Below are 15,000 nucleotides of genomic sequence, written 5' to 3' on the forward strand. Positions count from 1 at the left end.
GGGGCCAAACGTAGGGCATTTACGTAGGGATTTCATTTGGGACGCACCTACAAGTGCCTTCAATGCCAGATGTTTATGTGAATGGGACTTCCTGGTTTAAATGGTTAGATAAGTCAAGTAAGTAGTCTGGCAGCCAGCGTGTTGTGACCTAATCTGGCAGACCGCCATCCCACTCTCTAAACAAACTATGGCCTTTGGACTGTGGTAGTGGGGTGTGTGTGTGTGTGTGTGTGTGTGTGTGTGTGTGTGTGTGTGTGTGTGTGTGCGTTGGTTCTTCTATCCTTGTGGGGACCTAAAATCCCCAGAAGTCCACAAAAGGATATAGGTAGTTAAACAAGGGGGAAATTCTCCCCATGAGAACAAAGGCTATTCTAAGTTTAGGGGTTAGGTATACAATTAGGGTTTGAATTGGGGTGAGGGGTATAGGGTTAAGGGGTGAGGGGTGAGGGGGTTAAGGTGTGAGGGGTATGGGGTTAAGGTGTGAGGGGTTAGGGTTAAGGTTAAGGTGTGAGGGGTATGGGGTTAAGGTGTGAGGGGTTAGGGTTAAGGGGTGAGGGGTATGGGGTTAAGGGGTGAGGGGTTAGGGTTAAGGGGTGAGGGGTTAGGGTTAAGGGGTGAGGGGTTAGGGGTATGGGGTTATGGGGTGAGGGGTTAGGGTTAAGGTTAAGGGGTGAGGGGTTAGGGTTAAGGTTAAGGGGTATGGGGTTAAGGTTAAGGGGTGAGGGGTTAGGGATAAGGTTGAGGGGTGAGGGGTATGGGGTTAAGGGGTGAGGGGTTAGGGTTAAGGTTAAGGGGTGAGGGGTATGGGGTTAAGGGGTGAGGGGTTAGGGGTATGGGGTTAAGGGGTGAGGGGTTAGGGTTAAGGAAAATAGGATTTTGAAAGTAAATTCATTTGAGGTCCCTACGAGGATAGAACATATCGTATATCGGTGTCTCTGTTTGAATGTGTGTGGGTGTTTTTGTGCCAACATGTGAGGCAGAGCAGGTGTTGCAATCCTAAACACTCGGCTCCTCTCTCTCTCACTCACTCTAACTCTCTCTCTCTCTGTCTCTCCAACTCTCTCTCTGTCTCTGTCTCTGTCTCTCTCTCTCTCACTCACTCTAACTCTCTCTCTCTCTCTGTCTCTCCAACTCTCTCTCTGTCTCTGTCTCTGTCTCTCTCTCTCTCACTCACTCTAACTCTCTCTCTCTCTGTCTCTCCAACTCTGTCTCTGTCTCTGTCTCTCTCTCTCTCACTCACTCTAACTCTCTCTCTCTCTGTCTCTCCAACTCTCTCTCTCTCTCTCACACACACCTACATACAGGTCTGGGATCAGTCTCAACGTCTGCAGGGGTGTTTACAGTTAACCAGTCTTTCAGACCAGTCACACATGATGTGTCATCTTCTTGTGTAATACTGTAATATCCGTAAGAGGTGTTGCATTGCACTGCAGTTCTCATCACCAGGTTCGCCATGAATATGTGTGCTTGATGATAAACACTGTGTTGTACACCATAGCACTGTACTATATATATATATATATACTATATATATATATCGATAGGCAGAAAATACAAAAATACAACTACAAAGTTGCCCCCAAAAGACTAACGTATCGAAATAAAATCTACGATACTTTAGCAAAGTATTGTATTTAATAAAAAAACTTGAAATCGTCCCGAACAGCAACAACATTCTCAGTGGCTGTTACAAAAAAACACCTTACTTGACTGTGACTGTGATATGTTGTTGTTTATCAGCTGAATGCACTGTCACTCTGGATAAAAGCATCGGGGAACACCTGCTCTTTCATTCTTGACATAGACTGACCAGGTGAATCCAGGTGAAAAGCTATGATCTCTTATTGATGTCACGTGTTAAGTCTACTTCATATCAGTGTACAGTCGTGGTCTAAAGTTTTGAGAATGACACAAATGTTAATTTTCACAATGTCTGCTGCTTCAGTGTCTTTAGGATATTTTTTGTCAGATGTCACTATGGAATACTGAAGTATAATTACAAGCATTTCATAAGTGTCAAAGGCTTTTATTGACAATTACATGAAGTTGATGCAAAGAGTCAATATTTGCAGTGTTGACCCTTCTTTTTCAAGACCTCTGCAATCCGCCCCGGCATGCTGTCAATTAACTTCTGGGCCACATCCTGACTGATGGCAGCCCATTCTTGCATAATCAATGCTTGAAGTTTGTCAGAATTTGTGGGTTTTTGTTTGTCCACCCGCCTCTTGAGGGGGGGTGCAACTCAATATTAGGTGTTCCTAATGTTTTGTATACTCAGTGTTGTTAATGTAGCAGCCGCTCTTATCACACCATAGTGCCATCAGACTGATACCAATGTATGGTGAAAGGGGGCCACAATATGGTGAACAGCTATCAATAATATTGTAGAGAAAAGTATTTTATAAATACAAATTACAGCTTTCAAAAATAATCAACTCATTAAACATTTATTTAACTAGGCAAGTCAGTTAAGAACAAATTCTTATTTTCAATGACGGCCTAGGAACAGTGGGTTAACTGCCTGTTCAGGGGCAGAACGACATTTTACCCAACCTTGTCAGCTCGGGGATTTGAACTTGCAACCTTTTGGTTACTAGTCCAACACTCTAACCACTAGGCTACCTGTCACCTCTACACTGTAACCACTAGGCTACCTGCTGCCAAGGCCATCTCCCATGCACTGTAAGGCTTTGTCCCATAGGGGGTTCCTCCTATGGAACCTTAGGGGAGGGAAATTAAATCTATGAAAAACTCCTCCTATGGAACCTCAGGGGAGGGGAATTAAATCTATGAAAAACTCCTCCTATGGAACCTCAGGGGAGGGGAATTAAATCTATGGAAAACTTGTCTACCTTTTCCCTCGTCTTCTCTGACATTTTACTCAATATCTTAACTAATATACAACCTCGTCTTCTCTGACATTTTACTCAATATCTGAACCAATATACAACCTCGTCTTCTCTGACATTTTACCCAAATATCTAAACTAATATACAACCTTGTCTTCTCTGACATTTTACCCAAAAATCTAAACTAATATACAACCTTGTCTTCTCTGACATTTTACCCAAAAATCTAAACTAATATACAACCTTGTCTTCTCTGACATTTTACCCAAATATCTAAACTAATATACAACCTTGTCTTCTCTGACATTTTACCCAAAAATCTAAACTAATATACAACCTTGTCTCCTATCTCAGTGTAAATCCCTGTGCCACAATTCTCAAGTTTTTACAGGTGTCATTATTAACCTTTAACAGCATGTAGTAAACTAAAGCGGTAGACCGTACAGAACTCGGTAGTGAAAATGCATCTTCAACAACATTGTTGCCTTTTGACATAATGGCACCACCTAGTGTTTAATTAACAGCATTAATTAGCACATCACTCCATACGTCATTATCACACCGCCTTGATTTGCATATATCACCATACGTCATTATCACACCGCCTTGATTTGCATATATCACCATACGTCATTATCACACCGCCTTGATTTGCATATATCACCATACGTCATTATCACACCGCCTTGATTTGCATATATCACCATACGTCATTATCACACCGCCTTGATTTGCATATATCACCATACGTCATTATCACATAGCCTTGATTTGCATATATCACCATACCTCATTACCACATAGCCTTGATTTGCATATATCTCCATACCCCATTATCACATAGCCTTGATTTGCATATATCACCATACGTCATTATCACATAGCCTTGATTTGCATATATCACCATACGTCCTTATCACATAGCCTTGATTTGCATATATCACCATACGTCATTATCGCATAGCCTTGATTTGCATATATCACCATACGTCATTATCACATAGCCTTGATTTGCATATATCTATAATTGGATTGATGCCTTGTATTTCTGTATCGTCGGCTCTATTTTTGGGATGGAATATATAAGGATCCGATAGCAGCTGTCAAACCACGTTCCAACCCATCTCTCCTCAACATCCTCTCTTCTCCGGTAATGAAACATTCTAGATAACTGGAAAGCCACATCTGGGAGTCCTAACCCTCCCTAGTCCTAACCCTCCAAAGTCCTAACCCTCCCTAGTCCTAACCCTCCCTAGTCCTAACCCTCCCTAGTCCTAACCCTCCCGAGTCCTAACTCTCCCTAGTCCTAACCCTCCCTAGTCCAAACCCTCCCTAGTCCTAACCCTCCCTAGTCCTAACCCTCCCTAGTCCAAACCCTCCCTAGTCCTAACCCTCCCTAGTCCAAACCCTCCCTAGTCCTAACCCTCCCTAGTCCTAACCCTCCCTAGTCTTAACCCTCCCTAGTCCTAACCCTCCCTAGTCCAAACCCTCCCTAGTCCTAACCCTCCCTAGTCCAAACCCTCCCTAGTCCTAACCCTCCCTAGTCCTAACCCTCCCTAGTCCTAACCCTCCCGAGTCCTAACCCTCCCTAGTCCTAACCCTCCCTAGTCCTAACCCTCCCTAGTCCAAACCCTACCTAGTCTTAACCCTCCCGAGTCCTAACCCTCCCGAGTCCTAACTCTCCCTAGTCCTAACCCTCCCTAGTCCAAACCCTCCCTAGTCCTAACCCTCCCTAGTCCTAACCCTCCCTAGTCCAAACCCTCCCTAGTCCTAACCCTCCCTAGTCCAAACCCTCCCTAGTCCTAACCCTCCCGAGTCCTAACCCTCCCTAGTCCTAACCCTCCCGAGTCCTAACCCTCCCTAGTCCTAACCCTCCCTAGTCCTAACCCTCCCTAGTCCAAACCCTACCTAGTCTTAACCCTCCCGAGTCCTAACCCTCCCTAGTCCTAACCCTCCCTAGTCCTAAACCTCCTGAGTCCTAACCCTCCCTAGTCCTAACCCTCCCTAGTCCTAACCCTCCCGAGTCCTAACCCTCCCTAGTCCTAACCCTCCCTTGTCCTAACCCTCCCTAGTCCTAACCCTCCCTTGTCCTAACCCTCCCTAGTCCTAACCCTCCTGAGTCCTAACCCTAAACTGTGCTCTGAATTTGCTGATGATCATTAGTCGCCTAGCAAACTTGGCAACTGCTGGTCGCTAATGACCTGGTACTCAGCACTCTATTGTCCCTCTAATCACTCTGACATCAATGCAATTGTATTCGGAAATCAAATCATATACTCGATGAGAAGTAATGAGCTCATGTTGCGCAACATTTCTATAGGCTGTGCAATTGCGTGAGAAAACAGAGTGATGGCCTCTACTAAAAAGAGGAGGATCCCATCAGCTTTCTATAGGCTAGGCCTACTATATTTATTTCTCAACTTTCCTCGTATTAAAGGAAAGGTTCAACCATTTTGAACGTTATAATATTTTTGTGCATCTCTTGAGTGATGTATCTGAGTTATTGGCATTCAAGCAGACAGAGGTCCAGCCAGTATGACGTAGCACTGTGATAAAGTCTCTCTCACTACACTGGAAGTTATTAATAGGAATACCATAGTGAAAACGTAATGCCTCTAGCACTGCTGCTGCGCCACTCGGGAATCCCACATCTGTGCTTTAGTAGCCTATTTTGAATGATTTCATTTTATTTATGTATAGACAGGAAGGAGTAGGCCAATTAGACTATATCATTTTGGAAATTCGAATTACATTTACTTCAGGGACACACAAAGCAAATAGTCTCTGTAGCCATTTGATTAGCTGTTCAGGAGTCTTATGGCTTGGGGGTAGAGGCTGTTTAGAAGCCTCTTGGACCTAGGCTTGGCACTCCGGTACTGCTTGCCGTGCGGTAGCAGAGAGAACAGTCTTTGACTAGGGTGGCTGGGGTCTTTGACAATTTTTAGGGCCTTCCTCTGACATCGCCTGGTGTAGAGGTCCTGGATGGCAGGAAGTCTTCACAAGGTTTTCACACACTGTTGCTGGTATTTTGGCCCATTCCTCCATGCAGATCTCCTCTAGAGCAGTGATGTTTTGGGGCTGTTGCTGGCCAACACAGACTTTCAACTCCCCCCAAAGATTTTCTATGGGGTTGAGATCTGGAGACTGGCTAGTCCACTCCAGGACCTTGAAATGCTTCTTACAAAGCCACTCCTTCGTTGCCCGGGCGGTGTGTTTGGGATCATTGTCATGCTGAAAGACCCAGCCACGTTTCATCTTCAATGCCCTTGCTGATGGAAGGAGGTTTTCACTCAAAATCTCACGATACATGGTCCCATTCATTCTTTCCTTTACACGGATCAGTCGTCCTGGTCCCTTTGCAGAAAAACAGCCCCAAAGCATGATGTTTCCACCCCCATGCTTCACAGTAGGTATGGTGTTCTTTGGATGCAACTCAGCATTCTTTGTCCTCCAAACACAACGAGTTGAGTTTTTACCAAAAAGTTCTATTTTGGTTTCATCTGACCATATGAAATTCTCCCAATCTTCTTCTGGATCATCCAAATGCTCTCTAGCAAACTTCAGACGGGCCTGGACATGTACTGGTTTAAGCAGGGGGACATGTCTGGCACTGCAGGATTTGAGTCCCTGGTGGCATAGTGTGTTACTGATGGTAGGCTTTGTTACTTTGGAACCAGCTCTCTGCAGGTCATTCACTAGGTCCCACCGTGTGGTTCTGGGAATTTTTCATCACCGTTCTTGTGATCATTTTGACCCCACGGGGTGAGATATTGCGTGGAGCCCCAGATCGAGGGAGATTATCAGTGGTCTTGTATGTCTTCCATTTCCTAATAATTGCTCCCACAGTTGATTTCTTCAAACCAAGCTGCTTACCTATTGCAGATTCAGTCTTCCCAGCCTGGTGCAGGTCTACAATTTTGTTTCTGGTGTCCTTTGACAGCTCTTTGGTCTTGGCCATAGTGGAGTTTGGAGTGTGACTGTTTGAGGTTGTGGACAGGTGTCTTTTATACTGATAAATTCAAACAGGTGCCATTAATACAGGTAATGAGTGGAGGACAGAGAAGCCTCTTAAAGAAGACGTTACAGGTCTGTGAGAGCTAGAAATCTTGCCAAATACTTATTTTCCACCATAATTTGCAAATAAATTCATAAAAAATACAATGTGATTTTCTGGATTTTTTTTTCTCATTTTTTCTGTCATAGTTGAAGTGTACCTATGATGAAAATTACAGGCCTCTCTCATATTTTTAAGTGGGAGAACTTGCACAATTGGTGGCTGACTAAATAGTTTTTTGCCCCACTGTACCTCAATGTCCTGGATTACAATATCAGTAATATATATACCTCAATGTCCCGGATTACAGCACCAGTAATATGTACCTCAATGTCCCGGATTACAGCACCAGTAATATGTACCTCAATGTCCTGGATTACAGCACCAGTAATATGTACCTCAATGTCCCGGATTACAGCACCATTAATATGTACCTCAATGTCCCGGATTACAGCACCAGTAATATGTACCTCAATGTTCTGGATTACAGCACCAGTAATATGTACCTCAATGTCCTGGATTACAATATCAGTAATATGTACCTCAATGTCCTGGATTACAATGCCACTAATATGTACCTCAATGTCCCGGATTACAGCACCAGTAACATGTACCTCGATGTCCTGGATTACAGCACCAGTAATATGTACCTCAATGTCCTGGATTACAGCACCAGTAATATGTACCTCAATGTCCTGGATTACAGCACCAGTAACATGAACCTCAATGTCCCGGATTACAGCACCAGTAACATATACCTCAATGTCCCGGATTACAGCACCAGTAACATGTACCTCAATGTCCTGGATTACAGCACCAGTAATATGTACCTCAATGTCCTGGATTACAGCACCAGTAACATGTACCTCAATGTCCCGGATTACAGCAACAGTAACATAGCTACTGTACCCCACTAAACCATAAACCACACGTATTCAACTATCCCTGTAAAAGCAGTGGTATTAAAAATTGGGGTAACCGGGGAATTACAGCGGGGTCGCCACATTTAGAAAAATAATAGAGCAGATAAGACTACAGATTATTGTATGGGACAATGTACAACCTTTTTTGAGAATTGTTTTATTTATTTAATTTTATTGTGTTAAATGTATTAATTGGTTCTATTCATTTTGATGGGAAAGATGACAATGGGAATTGAAGTGTATTTGTCAATATAAATAACTACATTTACAGATTTTAAGGTGTCATTAGATTTGGGGTGGGGTCATTGGATATGGGGTGGGGTCATTAGATTTGGGATGGGGTGGAGTCATTGGATATGGGGTGGGGTCATTGGATATGGGATGGGGTGGGGTCATTGGATATGGGGTGGAGTCATTAGATTTGGGATGGGGTGGAGTCATTGGATATGGGGTGGGGTCATTGGATATGGGATGGGGTGGGGTCATTGGATATGGGGTGGAGTCATTAGATATGGGGTGGAGTCATTGGATATGGGGTGGAGTCATTAGATATGGGGTGGAGTCTTGGATATGGGGTGGAGTCATTGGATATGGGGTGGAGTCATTGGATATGGGGTGGGGTGGGGTCATTAGATATGGGGTGGGGTCATTAGATTTGGGATGGGGTGGGGTCATTGGATATGGGATGGGGTGGGGTCATTAGATTTGGGATGGGGTGGGGTCATTGGATATGGGGTGGAGTCATTAGATTTGGGGTATGGTCATTAGATTTGGGGTGGGGTCATTAGATTTGGGGTGGTGTCATTAGGTTTGGGGTATGGTCATTAGATTTGGGGTGGGGTCATTAGATTTGGGATGATGTGGGGTCATTGGATATGGGGTGGAGTCATTAGATTTGGGGTATGGTCATTAGATTTGGGGTGGGGTCATTAGATTTGGGATGGGGTGGGGTCATTAGATTTGGGGTGGTGTCATTAGGTTTGGGGTGGGGTCATTAGATTTGGGATGGGGTGGGGCCATTGGATTTGGGATGGGGGGGGGTAATTAGATTTGGGATGGGGTGGTGTCATTAGGTTTGGGGTGGGGTCATTAGGTTTGGGGTGGGATGGGGTCATTAGGTTTGGGATGGGGTCATTAGGTTTGGGATGGGGTGGGGTCATTAGATTTGGGATGGGGTCATTAGATTTGGGATGGGGTGGGGTCATTAGTTTTGGGGTGGGGTCATTCGTTTTGGGGTGGAGTCATTAGATTTGGGGTGGGGTCATTAGATTTGGGATGGGGTGGGGTCATTAGTTTTGGGGTGGGGTCATTAGATATGGGGTGGGGTCATTAGATTTGGGGTGGGGTGGGGTCATTAGATTTGGGATGGGGGTCTCCAGAAATGAATGTGTGATTTCCGTGATCAGTAAAGTTGTATGGACAGTGATTTACTTGCGGTCCTCGAGCAGCGAGATCTGGTGTTTGACCTGGTGGAACTCCTTGGCCATCCTACAGTGGTCCCTGTAAACCTGGACTGACTCTCTCAGAGAGGAGCAGGGAGACACCGGCTAGAAGGGAACAGATAAGATCATGTCACCCATCCTAACACACCCTAACCCCTCCTAACACACCCTAACCCCTCCTAGCACACCCTGACCCCTCCTAGCACACCCTAACCCCTCCTAGCACACCCTAACCACTCCTAACACACCCTAACCCCTCCTAACACACCGTAACTCCTCCTAACCCATCCAAACCCCTCCTAACACACCCTAACCCCTCCTAACCCATCCAAACCCAAACCCCTCCTATCCCTAACACCTCCTAGCTCTAACCCCCCCCCCCTAACCCCTCCTAACCCAAACCCCCCTAACCCCTCCTAACCCTCACACCATCTAGAAGATAACAGATAAGATCATGTTAACACACCTATCACACAATGCAGAGGCCCAGACTGATTCTCTCATCAGTGACATACAGGGAGGCACCGCCTACAGCAGTTTCCCAACAGCCCAACTCCAGTCCCCCCAATCTCCAGGCCCCCCAACAGCCCAACTCCAGTCCCCCCAACAGCCCAACTCCAGTCCCCCCAATCTCCAGTCCTCCCAACAGCCCATCTCCAGTCCTCCAGTCCCCCCCAACAGCCCATCTCCAGTCCCCCCAACAGCCCATCTCCAGTCCTCCCCAACAGCCCATCTCCAGTCCTCCCCAACAGCCCAACTCCAGTCCCCCAACAGCCCAACTCCAGTCCCCCAACAGCCCAACTCCAGTCCCCCAACAGCCCAACTCCAGTCCCCCCCAACAGCCAAACTCCAGTCCCCCTCAACAGCCCATCTCCAGTCCTCCAGTCCCCCCAACAGCCCATCTCCAGTCCTCCCCAACAGCCCATCTCCAGTCCTCCCCAACAGCCCAACTCCAGTCCTCGCCAACAGCCATCCACCAGTCCCCCAACAGCCCAACTCCAGTCCCCCCAACAGCCCAACTCCAGTCCTCCCAACAGCCCAACTCCAGTCCTCCCAACAGCCCATCTCCAGTCCTCCAGTCCCCCCAACAGCCCAAGTCCAGTCCCAACAGCCCATCTCCAGTCCTCCAGTCCCCCCAACAGCCCAAGTCCAGTCCCAACAGCCCATCTCCAGTCCTCCAGTCCCCCCAACAGCCCAAGTCCAGTCCCAACAGCCCAACTCCAGTCCTCCCAACAGCCCAACTCCAGTCCTCCCAACAGCCCAAGTCCAGTCCCCCCAACAGCCCAACTCCAGTCCCAACAGCCCATCTCCAGTCCCCCCAACAGCCCAACTCCAGTCCTCCAGTGCCCCCCAACAGCCCTCCTCCAGTCCCCCCAACAGCTCTCCTCCAGTCCCCCCAACAGCCCTCCTCCAGTCCCCCCAACTCCAGTCCCCCCAACAGCCCAACTCCAGTCCTCCCAACAGCCCATCTCCAGTCCCCCCAACAGCCCAATTCCAGTCCCAACAGCCCATCTCCAGTCCCCCCAACAGCCCAACTCCAGTCCTCCAGTGCCCCACAACAGCCCAACTCCAGTCCCCCCAACAGCCCTCCTCCAGTCCCCCCAACAGCCCAACTCCAGTCCCCCCAACAGCCCTCCTCCAGTCCCCCCAACAGCCCAACTCCAGTCCCCCCAACAGCCCTCCTCCAGTCCCTCCAACAGCCCATCTCCAGTCCTCCAGTCGCCCAACAGCCCTCCTCCAGTCCCCCCAACAGCTCTCCTCCAGTCCCCCCAACAGCCCTCCTCCAGTCCCCCCAACCGCCCATCTCCAGTCCCCCCCAACAGCCCATCTCCAGTCCCCCCCAACAGCCTTCCTCCAGTCCTCCAGTCCCCCCAGCAGCCCTCCTCCAGTCCCCCCAACAGCCCAACTCCAGTCCCCCAACAGCCAAACTCCAGTCCCCCAACAGCCCTCCCCCAGTCCTCCAGTCCCCCCAACAGCCCAACCCCAGTCCCCCCAACAGCCCAACCCCAGTCCCCCAACAGCCCATCCCCAGTCCCCCAACAGCCCAACCCCGGTCTCCCAACAGCCCAACTCCAATCCCCCCAACAGCCCTCCTCCAGTCCCCCAACAGCCCTCCTCCAGTCCCCCAACAGCCCAACTCCAGTCCCCCTAACAGCCCTCCTCCAGTCCCCCAACAGCCCAACTCCAGTCCCCCCAACAGCCCTCCTCCAGTCCCCCAACAGCCCTCCTCCAGTCCCCCAACAGCCCAACTCCAGTCCCCCGAACAGCCCTCCTCCAGTCCCCCAACAGCCCAACTCCAGTCCTCCAGTGATGAAATAGGACATATACACTGAAATAAAGCATAGACAGAAAGACATTGTTCTCAGTGAGACTGGTCTGATGTAGCCTGACCTCTTCTCTATGTGATCTGGACTTTTTCTTTCACATCGAGTCGCAGAGAGCAGAGGTAGCTCACACAGCTCTTTCCTCGTCACACGTTCCCCTCCCATCCCTAGAGCACGCTCTAAACTTCATTACCTGGAGCACGCTCACTCACAGCCTTTTCAATATGTGTTGCATTATGGGTATAAAAAATGGTCTGCTTGAGTCTGTCTATATGTCGACTGCATGACCTTTACAACAACCATTTGATCAAAGGTTTATGAACTTTCGACTGAAGTCAACTCTAAAATTTCAAGTCGGAACTCTAAACTTGAAGTCGGAACCAAAGCATTGTGGGAGACAACCTTCTATTGTTTTGTTTTTTTAAGCCAAAGGCACTACATGCTCCTAAAGGGTTGATGTCGCCACCTATCGTTGGTTGTTATCCACTTAGGTGTATAGTCTAATGCTGTTCATATAGTTTACCCAGTAACTAATGTGAACTGGTCTATATAGTCTAATGCTGTTCATATAGTTTACCCAGTAACTAATGTGAACTGGTCTATATAGTCTAATGCTGTTCATATAGTTTACCCAGTAACTAATGTGAACTGGTCTATATAGTCTAATGCTGTTCATATTGTTTACCCAGCAACTAATGTGAACTGGTCTATATAGTCTAATGCTGTTCATATAGTTTACCCAGTAACTAATGTGAACTGGTCTATATAGTCTAATGCTGTTCATATAGTTTACCCAGTAACTAATGTGAACTGGTGTATATAGTCTAATGCTGTTCATATAGTTTACCCAGCAACTAATGTGAACTGGTCTATATAGTCTAATGCTGTTCATATAGTTTACCCAGTAACTAATGTGAACTGGTCTATATAGTCTAATGCTGTTCATATAGTTTACCCAGTAACTAATGTGAACTGGTCTATATAGTCTAATGCTGTTCATATAGTTTACCCTCACTACTCACTACTGTATATAGCCTCTCTACTGTATATATCCTGTATTTTTACTGTTGTTTTATTTCTTTACCTACCTATTGTTCACCTAATACCTTTTTTGCACTATTGGTTAGAGCCTGTAAGTAAGAATTTCACTGTGAGGTCTAGTACACCTGTTGTATTCAGCATTTCACTGTAAGGTCTACTACACCTGTTGTATTCAGCATTTCACTGTAAGGTCTACTACACCTGTTGTATTCAGCATTTCACTGTAAGGTCTACTACACCTGTTGTATTCAGCATTTCACTGTAAGGTCTACTACACCTGTTGTATTCAGCATTTCACTGTAAGGTCTACTACACCTGTTGTATTCAGCATTTCACTGTAAGGTCTACTACACCTGTTGTATTCAGCATTTCACTGTAAGGTCTACTACACCTGTTGTATTCAGCATTTCACTGTAAAGTCTACTACACCTGTTGTATTCAGCATTTCACTGTAAGGTCTACTACACCTGTTGTATTCAGCATTTCACTGTAAGGTCTACTACACCTGTTGTATTCAGCATTTCACTGTAAGGTCTATCTACACCTGTTGTATTCAGCATTTCACTGTAAGGTCTATCTACACCTGCTGTATTCAGCATTTCACTGTAAGGTCTACTACACCTGTTGTATTCAGCATTTCACTGTAAGGTCTACTACACTTGTTGTATTCAGCATTTCACTGTAAGGTCTAAACCTGTTGTATTCAGCATTTCACTGTAAGGTCTAAACCTTTGATTTGAAACACCTATATGTTGTCATTCTAGTAGCCTATCCAATCCAATCAATCATGGTTATATTTTTAGAAAAACATCAAAATACAAAACAAGTCTTGTGAATGCTTTTGATACTTATATCTTGGACCGTGTTGATCAGCTTCGTGTAGGAATTTCCGATTAGCATCCACTTCATCGGCAGTAACAAAGGTTAAATACCATGTCTGGTAATTGTCGCGTTTCCTAGAAACAGCAGAACTTGGCCGACTTGCTGTAGGTACTTATTTACCTTCCCCAGCTCTACTCCTCGACTACAGTCTGCTACTTTCGGCTTACCACTCAAACAAGTGGAGTCTGCTGAGGGGAGGACGGCTCATAATAATGTCTGGAACGGAGCGAATGGAATGGCATAAAACCATGTGTTTGATTGTGTTGATACCGTTCTACGAGCCCGTCCTCCCCCATTTAAACACGACCAACACCTTATCTTCCCCCGCCCCTCCAAAGATCCCTACGATCTGCTGCCCTCTAGTGGATTAATGCAGTGTCGCATTACAGTATCCACACAGGGCTCGGCCAACATCCACAAGAGGTTTGGGTTCAATTCCATTTCAATTCCAGTCAATTCAGGAAGTACACTGATATTGTCATTTCTCTTAACTGCTTTTCAAAGAGGAACATTGGAATTTGGTTTACTTTCTGAATTGACTTGAATTTAAATTAAAACAGACCCCAACCCTTATCCACAAAGCGTATTCATTATGATCTATCTAGGATCTGTCCATATGAATCTAATTCAATATGACCTATCTAGGATCTGTCCATATGAATCTAATTCATTATGATCTGTCCATATGAATCTAATTCATTATGATCTGTCCATATGAATCTAATTCAATATGACCTATCTAGGATCTGTCCATATGAATCTAATTCATTATGATCTGTCCATATGAATCTAATTCATTATGATCTGTCCATATGAATCTAATTCATTATGATCTATCTAGGATCTGTCCATATGAATCTGATTCATTATGACCTATCTAGGATCTGTCCATATGAATCTGATTCATTATGATCTATCTAGGATCTGTCCATATGAATCTAATTCATTATGATCTATCTAGGATCTGTCCATATGAATCTAATTCATTATGATCTATCTAGGATCTGTCCATATGAATCTGATTCATTATGATCTATCTAGGATCTGTCCACATGAATCTAATTCATTATGATCTGTCCATATGAATCTAATTCATTATGATCTATCTAGGATCTGTCCATATGAATCTGATTCATTATGATCTATCTAGGATCTGTCCATATGAATCTGATTCATTATGACCTATCTAGTATCTGTCCATATGAATCTAATTCATTATGATCTGTCCATATGAATCTAATTCATTATGATCTGTCCATATGAATCTAATTCATTATGATATAAAAAAGCAACACTGGTCCTAGATCAGCACTTCTACTCTGAGACATTTTGTGGATACGGGCCCACCTGATTCGGTTAACCAACTATAATCATAGTGTTTACTAAAGTGTTTCATTAATTTAACCAGTGGTGTTTACAACTTAGCTGGATCAAAACCCTGCACCCAAGCACGTTGTGGATGAATTGAGATTGGATACTCCTTCA

At 45.6% G+C, this 15,000-nt stretch overlaps 1 protein-coding gene across 2 annotated transcripts in view; it reads right to left on the reverse strand.

Moving 5' to 3' along the window:
* The window catches only part of LOC139388396 (map3k7 C-terminal like), a 34,988-nt gene that overhangs the window by 1,330 nt on the left and 18,658 nt on the right, over positions 1 to 15,000 (reverse strand). The window contains exons 1-2 of one of the 2 annotated variants that reach the window (XM_071135031.1): positions 13,495 to 13,671; positions 9,258 to 9,373 (exon numbers count right to left, since the gene is read on the reverse strand). In XM_071135031.1, coding sequence (XP_070991132.1) covers positions 9,258 to 9,373; positions 13,495 to 13,542 — 164 coding nt within the window. In that variant the 5' untranslated portion in view covers positions 13,543 to 13,671. Of the gene's footprint in view, positions 1 to 9,257; positions 9,374 to 13,494; positions 13,672 to 15,000 lie in introns of those variants that run through there. The other variant, XM_071135030.1, reaches the window with a different exon arrangement.

The sequence above is a fragment of the Oncorhynchus clarkii genome, chromosome 29 (genome assembly GCF_045791955.1).
Source record: "Oncorhynchus clarkii lewisi isolate Uvic-CL-2024 chromosome 29, UVic_Ocla_1.0, whole genome shotgun sequence".
NCBI lineage: Eukaryota > Metazoa > Chordata > Actinopteri > Salmoniformes > Salmonidae > Oncorhynchus > Oncorhynchus clarkii.